At 41.5% G+C, this 27803-nt stretch overlaps 1 protein-coding gene across 2 annotated transcripts in view; it reads right to left on the bottom strand.

The window, feature by feature from the left end:
- LOC126352307 (ubiquitin carboxyl-terminal hydrolase 34) overlaps positions 1 to 27803 on the bottom strand; it is a 538206-nt gene that overhangs the window by 247077 nt on the left and 263326 nt on the right. For both annotated transcript variants that reach the window (XR_007565188.1, XM_050002677.1), the window contains exon 32: positions 25861 to 26027. Coding sequence is in view for 1 of the 2 variants with exons in the window: in XM_050002677.1 (XP_049858634.1) it covers positions 25861 to 26027 (167 nt within the window). In the remaining variant the exon portion in view is untranslated. The remainder of the gene's footprint in view (positions 1 to 25860; positions 26028 to 27803) is intronic.

Consider the following 27803-nt stretch of genomic DNA (forward strand, 5'->3'; position numbering starts at 1 on the left):
TGACGTTCTTGAAAAATGAACATCTGCTCTATAAAAATCAACATGAATGCCACAAACAGAGATCCTGCGAAACTTAGCTTGCTCTGTTCCTCCATGAGATTCACAGCGCAGTGGACAACAGCACTCAGGTTGATGCCGTGTTCCCTGATTTCAGTAAGGCATTGTCCCGCACTGCCGTTTAATGAAAAAAATACGAGCTTACAGAGTATCAGAGCAGACCTGCGATTGGATTCAAGACTTCCTTGCAGATAGAACTCAACATGTCGCTCTTAATGGAACTAAATTGACAGATGTAAAGGTAATATCCGGAGTACCATAGCGAAGTGTGATAGGACCATTACTGTTTGCAATATATATAAATGATCTGGTAGAAAGCATCGGATGCTCTTTAAGGCTATTCATAGAGGATGCAGTTGTCTATACCAAAGCAGCAACACCAGAAGATAGTACGAATTTGCAGAACGAGCTGCAGAGAATTGATAAATGGTGCAAACTCTGGCAGTTGACCCTGAATGTAAATAAATGTAACATATTGCACATGAAAAGAAATCTTCCCACACACTATTTGCGAGTGGAACAGGGTTGGAGGGACCAGATAGTGTTACTGAAAGTACCCTCTGCCGCACACCATTAGGTGGCTTGCGGAGTATGATGTAGATCTTTTGGCACAGTTTCTTCTGGCCACCTTCAGATGTATACTGGTGAAAGGACACTGAGCTCCCTTGTTTCAAACTGCACTGGCGCATGCATAGGGTAACCAGATACTACTGCACGTTTTGCTAGAGCGCATGTGAAATCTGCTGCAAGTCTGAGCACTTCTATGAGTGTCTCCACACCATAAAATCACAGAATGATGCTGGATATGCAAACCACGAAGTTTTTCTGTAACAGAATTCAATATGCTATTTAAATGGAAACCATTGTCCTGAATAACAAGATCCTTCAATAGTTGTATTTCCAATGGTTCATTGATAACAGTTACAAATGTTTAAGTATGGATCCAAGATTTGTTTCATTGTATTTTACCAAATAACCATTATAAATACAATGTCCTTCAATAGCGGACTTGTTGGCTTGGAGTAGGCAAGTATGCTGCTGGTGTTCTGTGAGGTACTCCTGTAGAGAAAATGTCATTTGCCCCCCCCCCCCCCCCCCCATTAAATTGTCACAGTCACATGTCACAGTTCTAAGCTATCTTTAACTGATATCAGAAGTCGCAAAGTTTTTTGTTTTTGGTTGAGGACAAAATATCACTTTAACCTTATCTTTTCTTAGGAAAGGAGATCATTATGAGGTGGGAACCACACAATTCAGTTCCACATTGGTTGTCTAAACTTTTCGACTGCCTAAGATCTACAGGGTGCAGCAGTTAAATCCGGGCAAATTTCAGTTTAAATTTCCTGTCATATCGTAGTTCTGCCAGAGGTTGCAAATGGCATTCCTGAAAGCCATAGACATCTAGTAAATAGTCAGAACTTCAAAATGGCCGAGTGTTGCAGACAAGTGTGGAACACAACTGAAGAGCTGTGATTACCAAAGGTCTTTGCGCAGGGTGTTTGCCCACTGAAATAATTCGATTCTTCATGTACTGGAGATCAACTGTTTATGATATAGTGACCAAGTACAATGCTTCAGAGAAGTCTGTGGACATTTCCACTAATCCAGCGAGGAAACCTCATTCGAGGAAACGCATCTCACAAACTGCAGTAGTCATCAAAATGGCTCAGGTGCTGATTTCAGAGGACCCATGGCAATAGCTGAAAAACTTGGCAACAGTATTGAAAGTCAGCGACCGAACAATGCTTTGGATGGCAGAGGATGACCTCATATGAGCCATTTAGTCCAAAACCGGCTCACAGATAATGCTGCCATGTTCTGGTCAAAGGAGTTCTGGCCCCTGAATAGCTTGGATGTCAATCCCCTCAACTACTATGTTTGGAGCGTGGTCAGAAAAGTTACCAATAAGAAGAGGCACTCTAATGTTGCATCTCTGCACCCCTCTATTGGAGCAGCATTCTTGAATATGGGCAGTGCTGGTTTAAAAAGTGCATGCGATTGCTTCAAGACAAGATTGGAGGTCATCATTGCAGCTGACGGGGGTTACATCGAGTAATGTTACTCTTGAAAGATACCATTACTTATATACAAAAGGATTTTCATTTTCTTTTGTATTTTGTTTTAATAAATTTGCTTTAACAAAAAAAAAGTTTCATTTGTTCAAATTTATGGCACCCTGTATAAAAGTGTGCCACTATAACCTATTCTGAGTAATATTGGTAACTACCTATGATTTGGCCAAATACTTGGAATCTTTACTCAAACTAATTGTAGACAAGTGTTCACATAATATAAGAAATTCTACTGATTTTATTAACAAATGTAAGTCATTTAGGTGGGGAAGCAATGACTTATTTGTCAACTTTCATGTTATTTCTCTTTTTACAAAAGTGCCTCTGATGGACTTGCTACATCTCATTGGGAATAGGTTTGGTGCCAACATAATAGCAGCATTCAAGCACTCTCTTACCTCAATGTGCTTTTCATTTAATAATGAATTTTACAAACAGTCTGGCGGTGTCACCATGGGGAGTCAGGAGTGGGCACTCAACTCTGCAATTTTGAGACCAACAGTTTTTTGGCAATAAGTTGGTGATGCTTTAATAATTATACTTCATGGTTTGGACAGTCTCCAAGAGTTCATTATACATCTAAACTCATTACACGAAACAATGCTACAAACCTATGAACAGCACAACAAGCAAGAGGATGAGGCCTCCGAGATAACAGCCTACCTGCTGTATATGGGAAAGTTTCAGATTAAAATAGGCAGAATACTAAGAAAACATGAGTTTAAATTAATCTATTATGAACTGTAGTTGCAGGGGGAAAAACTGAAGTTGCATGGCAGTATAAAAAGTGTGATGTTTCTCTCTGTTTAGAAGTATATTTAGAGATCTACCGTACCCAATAAACACACTATGTGATATGTTAGACAATACTACTACCTGATATGTATTAAGTCTGATTCATAGCAACCAGCACAATATTTAAATATCGTGTCATTTTGTAAAACATGGGAGCTCATTGTAGTTTCACCAGTATACAACTGAAGATGGCCAGAAGGCTCCATCGAAATATTCTGGGAGTGAACTTGCAGTTGGCCTGAAAATTCATGGAACAATCTAAGGGACAGGATAGTTTTAAATTTCACACGGCACAGTCACATATGATAAAAATTGTTGTGTTGCAGATGCATGTAATCTCTTATAGCAACAAACAGAAAATAACAGCACTTTCAATCTTGCCGAAATAGTTCACGGGTGTACATGCAAATGTCAGGTGCACCAGCCACATTATTTCAGCAAGTGACCACATTGCCATCATAAGATGCACTGATGAACTGACTGCCAAGAGCCAGCACAGAGCTTTTATCTTCTCCCCTTCCCTACAGCCTGTGCACTGTCAGCGGTTTACAGCTTACAGCAGGTGCACGGCTGGTATCTCCTCTTCCCTCCTTCCAACTCATGACTTTGTCCTTGGTTCGCACCCAGCGATGTGTGCTGGCAGTGTCTCCATTGTTGCGCCACCTGCTCCCAAAGTCAGTCACACAACAAACTGACTTCGGCGGTAGGCAGAGCAGCATTGGAGACACGGCCAGCACACATCCTTGGGTACAACCCACAGATGCAGCAATGAGTCAAAGGGAGACATCTGCTATTACCAAGCAGTTTACATTCTTGGTCTTGTTTGTCTAGACCTTATAAACACACTGTCTGTGTACAACTGTCAGCTTAATAAGTATCAAACCAATATAATATGATGTACAGCAGTTGCACATCAGGACAAATCATGACGGACAATGGTCACACCATAAAGCTGTCAGTAGTCTTTGTTTAACAACACTAGTGGATCACATTATGGGAAGAAATATCGATGGGCTGCTAAAACAACACACCCTATGAACAGTGTTATGAGTCTTCTGCATGCAACACACAGACTGCCGAATGACAGCACTGACTGAGGGCTGCTGAAATATTAGAGAATAGTAGATTTCGAAATGTGGTGCTGCAAAAGAATGTCGAAGATTAGATAACTAATTAAGAAATACTGCACTGAACTGCAGAGAAAAGAAATTTGTGGCGCAACTTGATTCAATGAAAGGACTGACTGACAGGACACATTCTGAAGCATGAAGGAATTGTCACTTTGGTAATGGAAGGAAGTGTAATGTAGGGAAGTGTGAGTAGTTAAGTAGAGACAAAGAGTGGAAATTTGTGCTTCTGTAAAATGATTTATGCACAAACCACAAAATTTTCACTGTCATACCTTAGCAAACATCTTTCCAAGATACTGAGAAAATTCTGGTCCTATATACAGTCTCTAAGTGAGCCTAAGTCTTCATGTGGCAATAGGAGACAGCAAAAGAAAAGCTGAAGGTTTAAATTTAACGTTTAAGGAATCATTTATGCAGGAGAATTGTACAATAACACCATTGTTTGGCCATTGTATGGTCTCCCATAAGGAGGGCATAGTAACAGGCATCCCTGGTGTAGAGAAGCAACTAAGAGACAATAACAAGTAAGTCGTCAGGACCAGATGGAACCCCAATTCGGTATTTATTGTGGATCTCTCCCCTGCGCAAAGTCCCAAGCATGTGGAAAAAAGTGCAGGTGACTCCTGTTTATAGGAAGGGTAAAAGAAAAAGCCCACAAATTACAGACCAATATCCTTAACATCGGTTTGCTATAGAATTCTTGAACAAATTCTGAGTTTGAGTACAATAAACCACATCGAGAAGGAAAAATTTCTGTCCATAAATCAGCACATATTTCAGAAGCATAGTTTGTGTGAAATTCTGCTTGTCCTTTTCTCACACATCTTTCTCTTTTCTCACAGGCTATCCTGCAAACCATGGGTGAAGGGCAACAAGCAAATTCCATATTTCTAGGTTTTTGAAAGTACCTAAAATATCCCCCCACTGCAGATTGTTAACGAAGGTACGAGCTTATTGAATAGGTTCCTAGATATGTAAGTAGCTCCAACACTTCTTAAGTAATACAATGTAGAACATTGTCCTCAATGGTGAGTGTTCATCAGAGATGAAGTTCTTCATACAGAATGTCCCAGGGAAGTGTAATATGACTGCTCTTATTCTCTGTATGCATAAACAATCTGATGAACAAGGTGAACAGCTGTCTGATGATACTGTGGCGTACAGGAAGGTGTCATCGTTGAATGATTGTACGAGGACAGAAGAGTTAGACAAAATTTCTAGTTTGTGTGTTGATGGGAACCTGGCTCTAAATGTAGGACAATATAAGTTAATGCAAAAGAGCAGGAAAAATAATCCTGTAATGTTCGAACACTGCATTAGTAGTTTACTGCTTGACACAGTCATGTCGATTAAATATCTAGGAGTAACACTGCAAAGCAATATGGAATTGAATGTGTACAGATGCATGATAGTAGGGAAGGCAAATGGTCAACTTTAGCTAATTGAGAAAATTTTAGGGACGTGTTAGCTCAACTACAAAGGAGACTGTGTATAGGGCACCACTTCAACCCATTCTTGAATACCACTTCAGTGTTTGGGATTCCCGCCAGTTGGGATTAAAGGAAGACATCAAAGCATTCAGAAGCATGCTGCTAGATTTGTTACCTGAAGATTCTCAATCATGATATATTACAGAGATGCTTTATGAACTAAAATGGAAATCCCATGAGACAGGACATGTTCTTTTTGCAAAACACAACCTGAGAAAATTTAGAGAACTGGCATGTGAAGCTGACTGCGGAATGGTTTTGTTGCTGTCGATGTATATATCGCATAAGGATGACGAAATAAGAAAAATGAGAGCTCTCACGAACATACATGGACAGTTGCTTTCTTTGCATGTGGAATGCAAAAGAAAATGACAAGTAGTGGTGGAGTATGTATATAGATGTAGATGTACAAGATACCTGCACAGGAGAGACACATGGAGAGCAGCATCAAATCGATCTACGTACTGAAGCATGTAACAATGACCACCTAAATGTCTGGGCTGAAACTCCTGTATGTGTAGCACTGTTGATGTTTAACACTGTTTGCATGTCTTGCCAAACTCTTCAGGCACTGGTAGGGTTGTCATATGCTCTTTTCCAATGTGGAAGTTCCTCACATTTTGGCATTCTAGCCAAGGTAAAGAAATATTGGGAGTAGCAGACATGTGCAACTATGATAAAAGCATCAGATTACGGGGCAAAGTCTGCTATTTATTTGACTGCATGTTACTAGGTAAAGTATTGCTAAACAGATAATAATAAGGAACTTAAAAATAATATGCTTCAACTACATTTTTATTTCAAACAATAAGTTAGTGACCTTTAGAATCTGAAGATATGTTAGTGAAGTTCAAATAGGATTTACTGGACTTGGTAACCTTGTTAAAAGTATGGTAAGAAAATGAGTCCCAAAAAAATTAAAATCGGAACCACATTTTTTCCAACAGAAGAACAGCACAAAGGGGAAAGTGAGATGTAGGCTTTACAGTCAATAATAATAATAATAATAATAATAATAATAATAAACTGTACAGATACTAAAGGACTCTCAGACAGAACAACAAGGCAGGTTCTAAACATAAACCGAAAATATTCTACGGAAATCGAAGTCAAAACCTATGCAGCAATGTAATCACAGTGTGATGAGGAGTTAGAAGCCCTGCATAGAATGTAACAGAAAATTTAATGACAAGATAATAAGAGGGGTTTTTTATGCACAAGTGGGACAGAAATTAAACAATTCTTTCGGTGATACCAGAAATGACAACATGTTGGCCACAAAGAAATGACTGAAAACTTCCAATATCTCCAGGTTTCCCATTAAGTTTGTAATATTTTTCCCTGATTTTGAAAATTTGTTTGTATTATAAAGACAGTTAAAATTTCCATAGTTAAATCCGGTATAAAACCCACAAAAATTAAGAAGACATGTTTATTTATGTTTTTATTTTATTCATTTTATAAGTAATTTAACAATCTTATAAAATGCATATAATTTAAAATGAGTAATGCAAAAACAAGCTAATGATGTTCAGTATGAACAAATAAAAATTAAAAATCTAATATTTGGTAGGTCAAATCATTGAAGAGTTTTACATTGCCTAACAATCTTGCTCTTGAATCTTGGCTAAGAGTTCAGCTTTTTTTAAATGCCAAATCATCTTTTGTTTTTAAATTGCTGTACGTTTTCTTTTCAAATCTTCTGATCTAGTTACTGAAGCTCCTTTATTCTGACAATTCTGAACACGAGTTCTGGTAAGAATGAAGTGAAGGTTTCGGAACATCAATAATGGCAATATCTCCATTTGATTGTGGATTTGTGTGTGTGTGTGTGTGTGTGTGTGTGTGTGTGTGTGTGTGTGTGTGTGTTAATACGTTTCAAAACTGATCTAGGCATTTGTTAGCCTGTGAATAAGTTCTGAGAAGTAGCTGTGCTGAAGGTTGAAAACATAAAACTGTTGAAATTTCGAGTAATTTTATCAGCTACAATACCACTGATTCAACTACTTTCATTCAAAATAGTGAATAGATTTTTCAATCTCCGATTTCTGAGTTTAGGAAAATGTACAAGATTTGGATCAAAACAAGAGACTTCTTTAGTCAGCTTATACAGACAACAGTGATTGCATCAATAATTTTTTTTAAAAGCAACGAAAGGAGATGAGGCATCTTTTCTAAATTGTAAAATCATAGATAGATGACTTTTTTTGTTATTTTTTTAATTCTTTGATAGCGTTTTTAGTACAAAGCAAACTGTTTTTACCAGTAAAGTCCAAGAGTCAACAGACTTCAGTACAATATTCTTCGATAAGTCTTCGTATTACATTTTGAATAACTATCACTAAAGAGCCATACACAAAACAATGCCGTAAGAGAGTTAGTATGATACTCTTGTAGGAATAGTTGTGACTCAGCTGCTAATGATTGAAAGAATTCTAATTTCGCTGGCAGAGAAGGATCTGAAAGCGCCCCAATTACAATTTTTCTAATCGGTTCCTTTTTATCACGCTGTAAACCCACCGCCATTTCTATAAGACTCCAAATAATTTCAACAGCATGAGCAGCAACATTTTTATTTTCTACACAATGGAATGCACAAATTTTTTTTAGAATATGGACTTGATGTACCATGTGTGATATGAAGACTGCAACTGCTCGTGTCAATGAATCACACATGTCTTTAGTAGACTGCAGTGTGTGTGTGTGTGTGTGTGTGTGTGTGTGTGTGTGTGTGTGGAGGGGGGAGGCACCCAACAGCGAGGTCATCAGTAGAACGCAGAGAAAACGTAACACAGAAGAACCAAAAGAAAAGCACAGGGAAATGTGACTGGCTGACCACTTATAAAAATCTAGGATGAGCCAGCCACCCTTTGACACATTAAGAACATCTCCCTAAAATCTTGTTAAAAATTGTGGACAATACATGAAACTTTAAAACTCTAACCACATTAGTTTGATCCTTACATAAAGTAGATGGCAGATCCACCGGCAAATCCACCGCAGTCCGCTGGTCACCAAATAAAATGCAGTCCAAAAAATGCAGCGCACTGTGATCTGCATGCCATAAGCACCTCACATTGGAGGGCCCTCTCGCCGGAGTAAGAATCCACGTGTCGTCGAAGGGCTGTGGCCTATGTGAAGACGAGTAAGAAGAACCTCGTCCCGCCGACATGGCTGGAAGGAAGTACTCCATGGCCGAGTTGTGGGCTTGATGACATGGAGCTTGTCATTAGTCACTGCCAGCCACTAGTCTTCCCATTGACACATGACTTTTGTACCTAAACAATAAGGTGATAGCATGCAGGGGGATAGCACACCAAAATACCAAACGATCATGACATGCCTTCTTGGCTGCTGTATCCGCCCTTAAATTTGCCACAGTTCCGATTTGCCCAGGTACCCAGCAGAAAGAGCTCTCCTCCTCCAGTCATTGTAGTTGTAGGAGGACATCCTAGATATCTGGATTAATGTATCTGCTGGTACACACATTGGAGACAGTAAAGGGCACTCAGAATCTAACACCAGAAGAATGCCCCTTGCTTAGACCCATCCATAAAAACAGCTACATGGTCGTGGTACTCAGATATAGTATGAGAGAATATCACATTAAAAACAGAAGCAGGAGTGCTATCTCTCCTGTACCACACCAAATCTAAAACCACTCTGGGCCTCTCCAGTAACCAGGGCGGCAGGCAGTTAAAACCCTGGATTTGTGGTCGTACTGACTCCACACTGGGTAACTTCCACAAACATGCAGCATGCGGGTCCTAAATGGCATCATGGCTCATGGACAGATGGAAAAAAAGGCAATCCACAGGTGGAAGAGAAACAATATGGTGTGTGGATGAAGCCGGAACTGCAAGGAACTTACACACCTGATGTACCATGAGGAGGTGGTTACAGGTAGTAAGTGGTGGTTCCCCAACCTCAGCACAGATACTACATTGGGACTGGTCTGATAAGTACTTGTGGCCAGCCGAATCCCCTCATGATGGACAGTGTCAATGACACGGGGGGTGGGGGGTTGCCTTGCTGACCCACACACTATGCAACCATAGTCCAGCCACTAATGCATAAAAGCACAATAAAACTGAAGGAGACGCACTCTGTCCGCTCACCAAGACCTGTCACTAAGGCATTTGATGAGGTTCAGTGCCTTCAAGTTTATGGCTTTCAGGTCTCGCCCATGTGGTAATCACGACAATCGGGAGTAAAAATTGAGGCCCAGAAACCGCACTCTGTCTCTAAAATGTAGGATGGTGTTCCCCATGTTCAAGGCAGGCAAATGAAAAAGATGATGAGAATGATTAAAACGAACACATCCACATTTATCTGCAGAAAACTGGAAACCCATCCTTGCAGCCCACTCCTCCAATCTCCGCACTGTAAGTTGCAACCGACGGCTCGCCGTTGCAACACTGGAGGAGGACCAGAAAACAGCACAATTGTCTACAAATAAGGAGCGCTGTACAGGACTCCTTACCATAGATGTGATGCTGTTAATGGCTGTGGCAAAGAGGGTAACACTTAAAACACTGCCCTGAGGAACACCATTCTTCTGCTCAAATCGATCAGACAGCATGTCACCAACTTGGGTCCTAAAAAACCACTGAGCCAGGAAAGACTACATGAAGATGGGTAGGTGGCCACAAAAGCTGCACTGATGCAGTTGTGCAAGTTGTATTATATGCCTCACTTATGTGGAAGAATATGCCGAAACAATGATGATTACAGATGAAAGCCTGCTGAATAGCTGCCTCTAGGAGGGTCAGATTGTCCACCAAAATCTTCAGAATCCACATCGAGAGAGGTTAAGGAGTTGCCTAGTCTCTTAACAACCAGACCAGATGATGGTTAACCATTCGCTTGAGGGTCTTTCCTACACATCTCATTAAGGCGATACTCCGATAACTATTGGTACATGTGAAGTCCTTTCATGGTTTGAGGAGAGAGATCAGAATTGCTTCCCTCCACGAGTTGGAGAGGTTGCCTGTCTGCCATATTAGATTAAAGCATTTGAGGAGGATTTCAATTGATGCCGCTGGCAAATGTTCAAGCATGCAGACCAGATTTGGTCGTGACTGGATGAAGTGTCATGGATCTCAGTCAATGCCATTTCGACTCCTATCTGGAGAAAGGGCAATTGTTGGACTCAGAGCTGTTGGACCTGAAGTCCAACTATTCCTTCTCTACAGTCGCACGATAGCAACGAAACATCAGCTTGCATTGGCAGTAGTTTGTGCAAAATGTTTGGCCAGCGTCTGAGCAATGTCTCCGGGTGATGTTTGGAGGCACCCCTATTTCAGCACTGATGCTAACGGTAAACGGCTGCATTTACCAGAAATCCTCAGGATGGCTTCCCATACTTTTATAGAAGAAGTGGAATGCTTGATGGAGTCCAAGAACACTTGCCATGACCTTTCTTACTCTCTCTAATGACGCGTCGAGCCGTGGCCAATGCAACTCGACCTTGGTCAATGCAACTCGAAATGCCCTAAGGTTGTTCGCTGTTGGTTGGCATTTAAAATGTCGAAAAGCCACACACCTTTCCCGGATCACGGAATGGCACTCATCTGTCCACGAAGGTACTGTTCACCTACTAAGATGACCTGAGGACTGTGGGATGGAGACGTCAGCGGCACGATGGATCACTCGAGTGATGTGGTCCGCCTATCCTTGGACGCTGTCGCAGTGTTCAAACACAGCCAGCTGGCTGAAATGTGTCCAGTTAGCCCTGATGATCATGCATTTTTGGGGCTTAACTTCAGGTGGTGAGCCATTTGGTAGATGAAGGCAGATTGGGAAGTGGTCGCTGGACTGAAGGTCATCAGTGACCTCCCACTTAACAGAGTCAGTAAGGGCAGGAGAACAGAAAGAGAGGTTAATGGCTGAGAATGACCCAGTATCAGTAGAGAAATGTGTGAATACCCGTCTTGAGGATGCTAAGCTAGTGAGACGTCATGAGGCCCTCTAAAACCCGACCCTGAGGGCAAATATTGGTCAAGCCCCACAGGACACGATGGGCATTAAAGTCTGCCATGAGAAGAAATGGTCGTGGGAGTTGTGCAATAAGATCCATGACAGCCTCAGAAACTAGTGCATCTTGCAGGGGTAAATACAGTGAGCAAACAGAGATTCTTTGACACACATGAATGGAACTGCAACTGCTTGCAGGTCAATAGCCAAGGGGAGAGCAGAGGAGTGGTGCACATTGGTGCAAACACTGCGACATGTAATTTCCCTACCTAATGTAATATTATTGAAATATTCCGGCTGCAAGTACCAGCGGTGATGCGTTACCGTAATTGAGATTACAATGCTCTTTGCCGTGATGACAATGCTCTTTGCTGTGAAAAAAGAAGCATTAACTTTTTTGTCACTGTTGGAATTAAGGAATGCCGAATGGATATTGAGCTTTATTGGAGGTCAGATAAATCTGCATATAGAAATAATTTGAAGTGCAGAGGTCAACTTGTACCTTCTGGATGCTCACTGCAGAACTGTTGTTGATCTTTCCTGGTGCAGCTGACTGGATTGCTTTGTCCTTACCCTTTTTCCCTTGACATGTCCACGTGCGAGTACAAGCACACTAGGCATCATCTGTGTCGAAGCGTCCACCTTGGTAATAGGTTTCTGCACCATGGAGGAATATGAGGCAGCAAAGACAGGGGGTTTCGACAACTGATATTCTTTTTTGGCTTCGGCATAGGGGATCGGCATGGTCACTTCTATCTCTTGTATTTTGCATTCTTCAGCAAAAACAGGGCGTCTCGGCTCTGGACTGGGTGGTTCCTACAGCAGTTAATGCAGATTGCTGGAGACGGGCAGTCAGTCCCAGTGTCATGAATGGCTTTTCTGTAGTTCTCGCAGATCACTTCACCTCCACAACTCATGGTTGTATGGCCAAAATGCTGGAATTTATAGCACCACTTAGGATTTGGAATGTAAGGCCGAACATGAAGTCGAAGGAACACCACCAAAGATGTTCAGGCAGTGTCAGAGAATTGAATGTGACAATGAAAGTGGCAATCTTTTCAGTTGTTCCATTATTCCTGCATGTTCCTGCTCCACATCGACTATTCCCTGGGATCCCCATTCTTGCTTCAGTTCTGCTATGTCCATGTCCATGATATCATGGCATGTGACAACACCTTTACTGGTGTTGACAGAGGTGTGTGTCTCAACAATGATATCATAGTCACTCAGTTTCTGTGATTTCTTAAGAAGGACTAGCTGCTCTGACCTGTTAGTTCAAACAACAATAAGCCATTATGCAATCGTTTTGTACATTTTAATGTTCCAGCAAGGCCTTCCAAACCCTTATGGATATAAAAGGGGGACACTTTTTCAAATGTTCCCTCCTTTCTCTTTATCATCAGAAACACATTGTTATTCATGACTCCATGAGCCCTGTTACTGCAGTCCGAAATATTCTTATTATGAGGAGGACTAGCCTCTTTCTTTTGGATGCATGGGTGTCAATACTCCCACGCAGTACACCCTTCCCACTGGGAGAAGAAGATAATGATTTTGATGGTTCCATCTTGGTTCCATGAGCAGGTAGGGAAATAAGGGTCCAAAAAGACAGAGCACTGCGTGCCTCAGCAAGCCTTACTTGAGTGATGTGCGGCAGGTTCCCCAGAGGTTTCCCGCTAATGACTGTTCCACCCCAACAGCCATGCATCCCAGCAGTGCAAAGAACCCTTGAGATTGAGGGTTTATTTTTATAGAGGTTTATCCTTGCGTTCATGGTTGTCAAGCCAAGATCCGCCGTACCATGGAGTGGTCGCTGAGGCATGCCCAGAGTTTACAGTGACGGCGGATTGGTGGCGCTTACCAGTCCCCAGCTCAGGAACCCAGGGGTTGCCAAGCCCTTACCCAGCAAATCAATGCCAAGCCCCTGAGCGCTAGTAGACTGCAGCTCTGATTTTCTGTGAAAAATTCATCATTAACATTTGATCCATTCATTGAGATTTGTAAGATTCTAATATGGCGTGTAAGAGGTAGAAGCATTTCCTTTAACGGTGGAAGTAAATCAGAAGCTCTTGCATGATGAAGAAAATTTGATGTTGAGTATCATGTACAAACTTCATTCTTATTCATTGCTCTAAAATTTGATATTTATATCCGTTTTGAGTTTCTTGATAAACTTTGTTGAGTGACACATGAAATCTTATAAAAATGATTACAAGAAGTGGTAGATTCCCTCACTCTATCTTTATAATTAGGAGCAATTTTTAGTGCTGAACCAACATGTTGTACATTTAAAATAAAATATAGTACATGTATTAGTTGGAGAACACTGCTATATACACAAAGTACGTTCCATAACTCAATGTTTCCACAGTTTATACCACAGAACAACAAGCACGCATACAGGTCTCCACAATTACAATATTATCCCAAACAATAATGTGCAGTAATCTTCCAGCTGCAGTCCATAGATGGCGTGCCACATTTTGAACATATATAAAAGGGAGGTTAGTCACAAAAAAATTCTCTGATACTTTATGAAATTCCTTGATATATCCCAGCTGCATGAAATTCCCTGATAATTACTAATACTCCTGGTTTGCAGCCACCCTGGACAGGTTTAATGCATTATTAGAATTTGCAAGAACAGAACATGTTTGTCCTGAAGACTTTGTTCCAAAAGAAAACAAACAAAAAATGATACATCCTGGCAGATTCAAAACTGTGCGCCAACTAGGATTGAACCTAGTAGCTTTCCTTTCATGGTTAAGTGCTCTACCAACTGAGCTCCCTGAGGATGACTCATGACTTTACATGTCCTCATTTCCCACTTTTCAAACTTCACTGGTTCTCCTGTTCTTGCAGGACTAGAACTCCTGGAAAAATAGGTATTGCAGAGACACAGCTCACACCCAACCATCCCCATCCTAACTGCCAACCAAGGATCCACCACTGTGATTATGATCACAGGGATTACCTGGCAGAGCTACTCTGACAGGTGTCTGATACATCTGCCTACTAACTCTGCAGGATCTTCACTAACTCCTCAAATCCTCTGGTCCATCCCAGAATCTCACCCCTGAGTGTCTCTCTCCCCTCAACCCTCACAACTCCCTGCACTCCCACCTCCTACATGCTTCCTAAAGTCCATGCACCTAACCACTGGTTACTGTACCCCGTTGAGAGAGTCACTGCTCTTTTGTACCAACACCTTCAACCTATCACATGCAACTTACCATCTAATATAAAAGACTCCTGAGATTTCCTCTTCTTTTACCACCCAAAGACCTGGTCATCACTGCTGATGCCACATCCTTCTAAAATAACATCCCCAGTGCCGTGGCCTTGTCACTCATGAACACTAACTTTCCAAATTCCCAAATGACTAGAAGCCTACAACCTCCTTCCTGGTCACCATGACCAATGATATCCTCATCCACTATTACTTCCCCTTTGAAGGCATCTACAAATAAATATCTGGTACAACAACGGGCATCTTCCGTGCATGGTCCCATGCCAATCAATTCATGAGTCATCTACAGGAATCCTTCATAATCACTGATGACGTTTTCATGATCTGGACTGAGAGTGAGGACATCGTATCCACATTCCTCCAGAACCTCAACATCATCTCCCCATTTGGTTCACCTTGTCCTCCTCTACCAAGCCAATCAGCATGATCTGCTGCTGTGAAAGAGTGCCCAATATACAGCTTAGCTAAAATGATCTGTTGCTGTGAAAGGGGAGAGGAGGTCTGCCAAGCTGCAGGGAGAGGTTTAATTCCCTGGAGCTTGTTCCCATGAAGAGAAGACCAGTTGTGACGCCAAAGTGTCACCATCTGCTAGCAGATGGCAGCACAGGGATCATCGGAAGGAGTGGAAAAACTAGTGGCCCGAGTTAGGGGGACTGCAGCCTTGGCATCAGTGTCAGCAGCTTCGTTTTCAGTCAGATCAATGTGATCAGCAACCTGCATAACTATAACAGTGGCTGCCTGAAAAGTGAGCTAGTGGAAGCTTCCTTGGACCTACTGCACTAAGGATGGACTGTGTACAGTACACAGAGTCTCTGAAGGGCACTGAGAGAATCGCAGCAGATAACACAATTGAAAAGTCTGTGTCACCAGATGTACTTCATGGCCTGATACGAGGGAAAGAGCTCTACTGTAAATACTGAGCAGTGCTCTGGAAGCTGATAATGAAAATCATTGGTGCCAATGTCCGCTGCTTAGCTGAGTGGTAATGTGCTTGCCTCCCATGCAGCAGGCTGGGGTTCGATTCTCGAACAGGTTGGAGATTTTCTCCACTCGTGGATTGGGTGTTGTGTTTTGTCCTCATCATCATTTCATCCTCATCACCAGCACACAAGTTGCCCAATGCAGTGTCAACTGAAATAAGACTTGCACTCAGTGGGCGAACTTCCCCGGATGAGGCCTCCTGGCCAACAATGCCACATGTTCATTTCATTTATTTTTTTTATTTTTTATTGGTAACAATGATGAAGGCACACCTGACACCATGGGCAGTCCAAGAGTCATCAGTGTACACAAAGTAGTATTACAACGTTCTGTGTGAAAGTCAAGAAACTTATAGTGATAGATTGAATCTGGAGCAATTTTCTTAGGAAGCAAATGAAATCCAAGGTGAACACAGACTGGTGCACAATGTCAAGATTGTGAAGGGTTCACAGCCATCACAGATAGCATGAAATTAAGCTGCAGGAGCAACAGACAAAAGCCAACTCCAGGAGGTAGCAGGGAAGAAGGTTGCACCTGACACTGGCAGTCAAAGGAGTCATTAAAGGAGGATGCACAGGATGGGTGTCCAGGCATGGCAGACAATCAGCATGTTGTGTATCTGCTGAGGAGAACATCATGCTGGTATGAGAGGGGTAGTTCGGCAGCTTCTGCACAGAGACTCTCAACCAGACTAATGTAAAAGGTGCCAGTGGCTAAACGGATTCCATTACTGGATTGTATTTACATGGTGTAAGACCGATGGATGTGCACCTGCATAAACGAAACATCCATAGTCTACTTTCAAATGGACAAGGGATCAGTACAAATGTACACTCAGAGGAGGGTGGTCCAAACCACTCCACAGGAGGTATTGCTGAGGACACATAGGACACTGAGAGGCCAGGCACAGTGGGCGGCCAGGTAAGACATGTGGGAGGACAAAGAAAGTTTCCTATCACGCATGAGTTGCACAAATTTTGGAGTTTCAGCAAATGGAAAAGCAACAGGTCCAAAATGTAAAGACAGTGGAAGAAACCCCTTCCGCCACCAGAAATTCATACAAAAAGTTTTGTCACTGGAAAAGTGAAAGCCACTGTTAATGCTCTACAAGTAAAGATGATCAAGGCATCACAGAAGATGCCGATCAACGAGACAAGTCCATGGAGAACTGCAATAGCTTGCAAAATCTTCGACAAAAACGGAGCCAGAGATGGTTGTGGGATACAGGCTGTAATAGTGTTAATAGCTACAGCAAAGAGGACAAACCTCAGGACAGAGGCTTGAGGCACTGAGTTTTCCTGGATAAAGGTGTCCGACAAGGCAGAACCCGTACGTACTTTGAAAACTCTTGTCTTTTAAAAATTCCTGAAGGAAATGGGGCAGGTGACCTTGGAAGCCCCAAATGTAGAGTGTACGCAGGGTACCAGTCCTCCAGCAAGTAAGCAGGTGTCATAGGCTTCCTCCAAATAAAACATAAAAAAAAAACATGGCCGCATTCTGGCACTTCTACAGAAAACTGTTCATGACATGGGTTGACAAAGTGTCAAGATGGTCAACTGCAGAATGGCATGCTCAAAATCCACATCGTGCAGGGGACAGAAAATTGCAAGAATTGATCCACCACACCAGCTGCACATGAGTCATATGATCCATTACCTTGCAAACATACCTGGTGAGAGAAGTGGGGCAGTAGCAAGGAGGAAGGTGTTTGTTCTTACCGGGCTTAGGTATCGGGTTGACAGTGGCTTCAAGTGAGTGACTGGGAAATGTGCCATACGCCTAGATACCATTGTACGTATGAAGGAGAAACTACTTCCCCACAAGAGAAAGGTGCTGCAACATCTGAATGTGAACAGATGATGATGATGAAGTAAGAGAGTGCTCTAGCTCCATCACAGTAAAGTTGGTATGGAAGCATTCACGATTCTTCGAAGAGAAGGGTACATCCCAAGTCTCCTTGACTCTTTTCTAATGGAAGAAGGCAGGGTGATAGTGGGTGGAGCTCGAAATCTCCACAAAATAGCGGCCTAAGGTGTTAGAGACATCAAAGAAGTCCACAACGACATCATCTGCAATGGTCCTGCCAGAAATTGATAATGGACCTCGGTCCCAGAAAGCCATCACAGTTTGGCCCACATGATGGAAGAAGGAGTGAACTGTTAAAAAAACAAGTAAGTGAAACCCAGCTAGCTTTTTTGCTATCCCGGAGAATGTGACAACACTATGCATGCAACTGTGTAAAACGAATACATTTCACCATCATAGGACGACAGTTAAAAATGTGGAGAGCATGTTTCTGTGTGCAAATTGTGCCATGGCAAGCTTCAGGGTCTGGGACACAATGCGGTAAAGATGAAGTGCAAGGAATGGAACAATCTGCGGCAGGAAGGATTGTAAGGTATTCTACATGGACATCAGACTGGGAAAATGTAGTACAGGTCACAGAGAATGGACCACTCGCGATGACGGGCATGCTGGGCAGTGCAGAACAAGGGGTCCAAATGAGAATAGGTGTGCATCAAGTCTGAAAGGAACGTGGGTGCTCTAGTGAAGTTAAGTTGATTGAGGTCAGCCATGATGGCACCTTTCAGACAGGTTCTGGAAGAATTCCAAAGAGGATGGTGTGCATTAAAGTCACCAAGCAGTAAAAAGGGGTGACGGAGATGGCCACTCAACTAGAGGAAGTCCGCACTGGTGACACCGAATGACGGAGGGATGTAGATGTTATAAAGAGAAGAGGTTAAGTGAGAAAGGAAAATGTGAATGGGCAACAGCTTGCAGCCGTGTGTTCAATGACATGGTTGGATTATGAACGCCATCCTGGATGAGCAGCATGACTCCCCTCATCAAGAGGGGGAATGCTGTCCTAAGGGGTAAGGTCAAAGCAGACTAGAAAGAAATGTGAGAGGTCAAAATGATTGCTAGGAACCAATTTTGTTTCCTGGAGGCAGAAAACAAGTGGATGCGATGATTATAAGAGCAGTCATAATTCCTCCTTGTTGGGTCTAATACGACAAATGTTCCACTGGAGGACAGTCATAAAGAAGAAAGGGGAGGTGGGACTCACTACTACAGGATGCAGAGGCTGGAGGATCCTGTTCCATGAGATCTACAGAGGTGACAGTATTCGTTCTGGGTCTGCCTGCAGATTCCAGTGCAGAAAAACTGTCAGTAGTGCACACCAGCGAAATGAAGGTTGGTCAGGTGAGGATATTGCGTGGCAACGCCGTTGGAAAGGATCGCAGTGTCGGCGAAGGAGAAGACCATTTGTCTTTCTTTGATTTCCTAGAGCCTTTACAACTGATAGATAAAGACTCTGATTTTTTTTGGTTGGAGGGATGTTGCAAGACTTCGCAGGAGTACAAATTAGATTAGATTAGTACTTGTTCCATAGATCATGATGTGGAATGTATCAGGTTAATAAAAGGTGTCTATACAAGATATTACACTACACAAAATATTACAAGACACTTTTTTTTTTTTTGGGGGGGGGGGGGGGGGGGGGGGAAATTACCTACTTACTATATCCAAAATGTATTCTAATGAGTACAATGAGTTGCAATTAAGAAATTCTTTTCATTTCCTTTTAAATGCTATATGGCTATCTGTCAGACGTTTGATGCTATTAGGTAAGTGACCAATGACTTTTGTGGCAGCAAAATTTACCCCTTTCTGAGCCAACCTTGAGTAGTGAAGATCATCCTTTCTCCTATTATTATAGCCATGTACACTGCTATTACTTTTGAATTCGTTCAGATTGTTAATAACAAATTTCATGAGTGAATATATATATCTTGTGAGGCTACAGAGAAGAGCCTTAGCTCTTTAAATAAGTATCTGCAGGATGATCTTGGATGAGCTCCAGCAATTATTCTGATTACATGCTTTTGTGCAATGACGAGTTACCCCAGAATATGATGCCATACGAAAGGAAAGAATGAAAATAGGTGTGGGAAGCTAATTTATTGAGATCTATATTGCCAAAATTTGGAATGACCCTAATAGCAAAGTAGCTGAACTCAAACGTTTCAGTAGATGCTCAGTGCGCTTTTTTCCAGATTTTTTCAGCTCATCAATACATACACCTAGAAATTTTGAATATTCTACCTTAGCTACCGATTTCTGATCGCAGTCTATATTTATTAATGATGTCATTCTGTTTATTGTGTGGAACCGTATATACTGTGTTTTGTCAAAGTTTAATGAGAGCCCATTTGCAGAGAACCACTAAATGATTTTCTGAAAATATCGTTTACAATTTCATGAGTTAATTCTTGTCTGTTGGCTGTGATAGCTACACTTGTACCATAGGCAAAAAGTACCAGCTTTGCATCTTCGTGAGTATAGAATGGCGAGTCATTAATATATATTAAGAGCAGCAGAGGACCCAGGGCCGAACCTTGCAGCACCCCATTCTTGATTGTTCCCCAGTTTGAGAAATCACCAGTTTTTTGCATATTATGTGAAATGCTTATTTCAGTTTTCTGCACTCTTCCAGTTAGGTAAGATTTAAACCATTTGAGTGCTGTCCCATTCATTCCACAGTACTTGAGCTTATCTAGAAGTATTCCATGATTTACACAATCAAAAGCCTTTGAGAGATCACAAAAAATTCCAACGGGTGACTTCTGGTTACTCAGAGCATTTAATATTCCATTAGAGGAAGTATATATAGCATTTTCTGTTGAAAAACCTTTTGAAACCAAACTGACATTTTATTAAAACTATTTTTACGAAGATGTGAAGCTACTGTACAATACATTACTTTCTAAGGAATTCTGGATAAGGCAGTCAGAAGAGAGATTGGACGATAGTTGTTGACGTCAGACACATCCCCTTTTTTATCCAGTGGTTTAACAATGGCATACTTCAGTCTATCTGGGAATATACCCTGCTTCAGAGAGCTATTACATAGGTGGCTAGGAATTCCACTTATCTCTTGGGAACAAGATTTTATTATCCTGCTGAAAATGCCATCAATTCCATGTGAGCTTTTATTTTTGAGAGAGTTTATCATCATCCTACTTTCAGAAGGCGAGTTGGGTGGAATTTCAATTGTATCAAATTGTGTGGGTAATGCCTCTTCCATTAACTGCCTTGCCTCTTCTAATGAACATTTAGATCCTATGTTCTCTACAACATTTAAAAGTTATTCAAAATGTTTTCGGCACCCGGCTTGTTGTTTGTCAAGTTTCAATCAGTTTTGATGGTAATGCCATCAGTCTCTACTCTTGGTTGCCCTGTCTCCCTTGTAATAATATTCCAAATTGTTTTGATTTTGTTATCAGACATGATGCACACATGCTGCTGGACTTTTTAATAAGTTTTCTTAATGTATCACGGTAGTTTTTATAATATTTGGCTGTTTCTGGGTCATTACTCTTTCTTGTTGTTAGATACAGTTCCCTTTTGCGGTTACCAGATATTTTTATTCTTTTAGTAAGCCAAGGTTTTCTGCATGGTTTCTTATAATTAGATTTAACTACTTTCTTGGGGAAATAATTTTCATATTCTCTTACAAGTGTATCATGAAATAAGTTATATTTTAAATTAGCATCAGGTTCCTTGTACACTTCATCCCAGTCTAACTGCTGAAGATTTTCCCTGAAATTTCTAATTTCCTTTTGTCCTTCTGGCCTGCCAGTTGTGAAGCATGGGATTTCACTACCAGGGGTGAACATTTGGTGGCTTCTTGCGGAGCTGAGGAGACAGGGATGCTATTGTGATAGGGTAATTTTATACCTGTAGTGCTGAATTTGAGGTCGCACTTCTGTGTGGCTATGTCCTTTGTGGAGCAAGGGGTAGCTAGAACGGTACTGTTAAGTGCCAGATGGTAAAACACAGGGGTTTCAATTAGCCAACGTCTTGTGAGCAACAAGGACAGGTACTTTTTCCCTTCACCCAAATATCCTGGATATCCCACTCATTGAGATACATGCGGCACTCATGGGATGAGGCAGCATGGTCTTCATTACAATTGTTATAGTGGGGAGGTGGCAGGCAATCACACTTGTGAGGGGTCCCTACCATAAGTAACACATTTGGCAGTGTTTTTACATGACATTCAAGTGTGGTTGTAACACTGACCCTAGCAGCAACACATCAGGTTTGGAATGTACAGTTCGACGATGATGACTTCATCGTCTGCTTTGGTCTTCGAAGGAAGCACTACTTGATCAAAAGTGAGAAAAAGAGGGCATGTAGGAATTAAGGTGGCATCAACCATTTTCATTACCTGATGAACTGCAGTGATGCCCTTATCAGAGGTAAGTTTGAATTTCTCCCTCGCTCAGGCAGTCAAGCGGCCTAGTGTAAATAACACCACATGAAGACTTCAGCATTCAATGGGCCTTGACACAACAGAATAGCCATGAAGGAGAGAAGCCGTAAGCATTTGTTGGGCTTGAAAATCACTATTGGTCTCCAAAAGCAATGTCCTGTTACATAAACAAGAGCAAGATTTTGCAGGGCCAGCAACTGCATCAACACCTTTCTGTATAATAAACGAATTAATCATAGCAAAGGACTGACCTCCTCCGGTGCATGATACCCTAAGGACACAAGGTGCGGCTGGAAAAGTCTTTGAATCTTTAGCCTCATTCCATTTACATTTAGTAGACACAGACAGAGATGAAGATGAGTGGCTCAGTGCAAAAAAATCCCCTATGATTGCCAGCGTATCCAATGGTATGCTCCTTCCAACTGTGGGCTGCCTCGGTGGGGCGCTCTTCCGCCTTAGGTAATGGTTCACACCTCAGGTCACACCTCCCGAATTTCTGATAGAGGGACCAACTGGAAATTTGGGAGAGTCACAGCTCAGGCAGTCATCCCTCCCTGGGCCTGGCCTGTATCAGTGGGTACGTTCGAACCCAACCTGTCGACCCGACGCTCACAATCACAAATTACCCAGTCACCTGTTACGCATAAAACATGTGGGCCAGCCTTCAGGAGCCCACAGAGAGGAAGATGAAACATAGAGGAATCTCAAACGGCGAAGCAGAGGAAGGGTATGAGATGGCGAACACAGAAAAGCAGATGTCAGGCTATTAAAACGCAGAATATATGCCCCCCCCCCCCCCCAAGACATGTTCCCCAAGGGAGGGAAAAAAGAACAGCAGGGCAGACATGCAGCATGGAAAGGGAGAGGTGCTGCAAATCTGGAGCCCCATGGTAGCTAGTCACAAAATCACCAAAGAGTCATGAACTCTTTAGTGGGATCTTCCTTGATGCTGACCACCACAAGGATTGCTACATCAATACCTCCATCCACATCACACTTACTGACCATCAGAAATATCTCTACTTCGACAGCTGCCACTGACTCCATATGAGGAAGTCCCTTCCATACAGCCAAGCCACTCATGGGCTTCGTATTCGTAGTGACAAGTAGCCCATCTGAAAGTATGCCAAGGATCTCACTGAGGCCTTCAGAGACCGAAATTAACCCCCTCTCCTCCTCAATCTTGTTCAGAAATAGATCTCCTGTGCCTTCTCCCTCCAGTCATCTACCACCTCCCATCTACCCATTGCCAACCACAATCAATCATTCCTCTGATGACTTAGTAACACCCAGGATTGGAGCAACTGAATCACTTTCTTCACCAGGATTTCAACTTTCATCATGCCCTGAAATGAGGTATATACTACCCACTATCCTCCACACCTCTGCCACAGTGGTATTCCACCACCCAATAAACTCACACAATGTCCTTGTGCACCCTTCCTACATCCCTCATCCAACCCCTTGCCTTCTGGCTCATATCCCCACAACGGACCTAGATGCAAAACCTGTCTCACACATCTTACCATTACCGTCTAGTCCAGACCTGTCACAGGTATCTTCCATCTAGCCACAGGCAGCGCTGCCTGTAAAAGCAGTCATGTGATCTACAAACTAAACTGCAACCACTGTGCTGCTTACTATGTGGACATCAGAAATAGCAAGCTGTCTGTCTAAATAAATGGCCACTGACAAACTGTAGCCGAGAGACAGCTGGACCACACCACCCAGTTGTTCAACATTCAATCCGACATAATGTGCACCACTTCAACGACAGCTTCAAAGTCTGTGTCATCTGGATACCCCCTACCAACATGAGCTTGCCTGAGCTGTGCTGCTGGGAACTCTCCATCCAACATATCCTACTATTCCTGTAACCCCACCACCACCACCACCACCACCACCACCACCAATCCCCTACCGTGCTTCTACTCCAGCACTACACATGCCTCCTTTTCCCTAACACACCTACAGTATTACATTCTTCTCTCATCTACACGTCACCCCTCCCCCACCCTCCTAAACCCTGCTCACAACTTCTGGACTCAGCACTTAGCAGCCGATCCTATCCCCACAATGTCTCTACACATTACCAAAAACAGCACACATTTTCCCCCAGCCCTACCATGTTATACTTCCCATCCCACACTTCCTCCTTACTACCACACATTCTACATTACTGCATATGACAATTTCGAAATAAGTACCTTTTGACCAAAAGATTAAATGTTTGGCAGTCTTTTCATTGTGCCTGTCTGCAACACAATGCCTCCTCTTTGTTGTGAGTATAGCCTTGCAACAAACAGTCTATGTTTCCCATGACCATTTGTTTTCAATAACTGTTTATACACTTCCGCCCTACTGTGACATATGTAGAAATTAAATAAAACATCTATTTTAAATATATAATAAAAATAAAACAGATATGTACAGCATCGAAAGATCTGGCAGAATTCAAATAGTTCAGGAATAGAAGAGAGTAGGAACAGAGAGAGTTGTCTAGTGGTCTTCTTCACCCCTAAATTATTTACATGAAATAAGCTTAGCTTTCAAAGACATTAATCTCAATATTTGGATCTTATGAAATTAATTGCTGATTTTAGATCCATTTGTCTGTCGTTCGTAGGTGGTTTTATAATATATGTTTAGGTGAAGTTATCTATTGTTGACAAGAGATCTCATATTACTTGAAAGTTCAGTTTTATAAAATGCTTTACTTTGTTGTCTTTGAAACTAGGCTCCTCAGTCCCATATAGTGAGAATTTTACACATGTTGAAAGAGATCCTGAACTGTACTGCATTTGCCTGCATGAGCTCCACGTTTCAGAGCTGTAGCAATGAAAAGAACTCCTCATCAAAAGCCAACTGGCAGCCACTTTAATGACACAATTTTTTACCTGCTTTTGGTGTAGTAACAAAAGTGAGCACAATATACTTTGACAGAGGATAATGGAGAATGCTATTGTTCAAGAAAGGACTGGTCAGGCTGCTGCTGATGTAACAGCACTATGAGACTGATGAGAATGTTATATCAGCAATGTTAAAGGGGTTGTCCACCAACTTTATTGACTAGTCTAGTTGATAAATTAAGTTGATGTAAATAAAATAGAAAGAAACTTCCACATGGGAAAAATATATTAAAAACAAAGATTCCAAGACTTACCAAGCGGGAAAGCGCCGGAAGACAGGCACATGAACAAAACACACAAACACACACACAGAATTACGAGCTTTCGCAACTGGCAGTTGCTTCGTCAGGAAAGAGGGAAGGAGAGGGAAAAATGAAAGGATGTGGGTTTTAAGGGAGAGGGTAAGGAGTCATTCCAATCCCGGGAGCGGAAAGACTTCCCTTAGGGGAAAAAAAGGACAGGTGTACACTCGTGCACACACACACACACACACACACACACACACACACACACACACACACACACATACACATAACCTGTACTGCAACCTCACTATATCCAGTTCATTGCCATCTTGACTAAACAGGACATAAACCAGAAAATAAGCAAAGATTCAAATCCTTGAGGATCTCCTCATTGTGTGTCTATGGAACAAACTGTGTATCTAATCTAATATAAAGTAAATGAAAATTGCCAGTCACCACACACACATTATACGGTGAGCAGCAACCTATTGTTTTCATAATCTTATTGTTATTCCACGCTGGTCTTTCCCAGTTGTTTAATACACAAATTTTTATGGATAAGACACACAGAAGAAAATATGAATAATGATGAACACTAATTATTCCAGTACTTTTATAACAAAAATCCAAGGCACATGATCATGAAATGATAAGAATACATTATGTGTGGATTACCTTGATAATGTTGAGGCATGAGATGTTTCTCAACATAGCCTGACATATCTAGTCGCAATGGAAAGGAAAAATGGGTATTGACTTTCTCTTTCAACATTGTTGACATGTTGAATGTATAACGCATAGTATTGAAGCACAAGATATGAGGCAGCTTCTTAAAACATGCCCTGAAAAATAAAAGTTTCACATGAAAACCAACCTCCACAGGTTTTTCAGGAAGCTATCAAACTTTATAAGAAACAACTACAGGCAATGTCAAAAGTGTTGGAAAAAATTGGAAAATTGTTTTCATTCATTAATATGTTATGAACATGCTGTTAGTATTTTACTTAAAATGCTGCAAGGCGAAAAGAGAATCTAAAAGTAACCTTTTATCCTGCAAAAAAGTATTGTAGAAAACAGTAAACCTCTCTGCAAGGGAAAGGTAAATGGCTGTAAACTGGTAATGGCTAGGAGTCAAATCTTATGTTCCACAAGTAAAAAGTGCAAATTTTTTGGCATAGCCACCTTTTAGGGAAACACACATTGTCAACATTCAGTCTCCAAAGGATGTTTCTGCAAAGTGCAATTCTGTGGGTTCAAAACATTTTCACAGCCACTTATTTCTTTAGATGCAGGCTGTAAAATCTGATGAACAGTGTGGGCATACAAAGAATTTAGAATTCAAATTGTTTTGTTTTCCCACTGCCTTCACACCACAGTCAGCAGGTGAATTGTTATAATGGCAAATGTTTTCTTGCTCTTTTTTTCATTTGACATCATGACCTCTTCTGTTATCCTTTTTATCAAGTATCCACATGATCCAGAAGACCTATACAGTAATCACTACTTATCCTTTCATCCTTAACAATGCATCCAATAAGAAAGCAACTTCAGCCTTCTTTTGTGCAGGGTCATCAGCTTCCATTCACAACCTTGAAAACATTTCTTAATTGAAGTGGTAGACTCATCTCTAACCAACACTAACAAATGTGTACTCAAATTTAATTGAGTTCTTTCTAAATAGATCAAAACATTACTGAGAGATTTTTTTCCATATCTGTGTTTGGTCAGTACAGAAAAAATATCCACCATCTTGTACCAAGCTTTCCCACAGCCGATTCATTCCTGTCAAATACTATTTCCTTTGATTTGCCTATGGCATCAGCTACACCACACACCTTTAACACCTGATCATCCAGCACCACTTTGTTAATGTTCTCGATATTCATACCTTTTGTTGCAGTTTTAAAACTTATGGATAATATTCATGAGATGTATGGCCACATTTGAATTCAAGCAACCATTTCGTTATGGTTGAAAACGAAGCAGTAGATTACTTGCAAACATCCACCAATTCTGGAGAAATTTTTCATTTGTTATAAACGGCTCTAAACAAAGTATTTTTATGATGCCACAGTATTCCACATTGTCAATTCGAAAGCAAAGCAAAGAGGTACTTAAAATTCCATATAAATGAAACTATTATGTCCCTCAAGTTGATGCTTGGTTTACCTTATTGTGCTTCATGTACTAACATAATGAAAACAAGATTTTATTGATGCCAATGCCATCTCTTTCTTAGTTCAAATATTTTTTCCTTGATATTGTACATAGCAAATCAAAAATACAAGTCCCTGCCAACGCAATACAAAAACAACAACAAAATTTGCTAATACACATAATTAGAGAGATGTTTTTGAGAATCTTGTGATAATCGTAAATTTGGTGGGTACAAAAATACTGCGTAACAATTTACCTACTCCAACAGAAATAGGCATAGGGTAGCATGAAAGTGTAGGGTGAGAAAATTATTATAAGCAGTAAAATATAATAGGAACACATCTTATCTGCTGCTAAGCAGTGTCTCAAAGTTATGTAATGTCTCCATAATTGCAGGGCTGTTAGAAATAGCTGTTCAGACCAACAAGGATAGTAAGAACTGGCTGAGGCCTTGTTGGAGG

Source organism: Schistocerca gregaria, chromosome 1, assembly GCF_023897955.1.
Source record: "Schistocerca gregaria isolate iqSchGreg1 chromosome 1, iqSchGreg1.2, whole genome shotgun sequence".
Classification (NCBI taxonomy): Eukaryota; Metazoa; Arthropoda; class Insecta; order Orthoptera; family Acrididae; genus Schistocerca; species Schistocerca gregaria.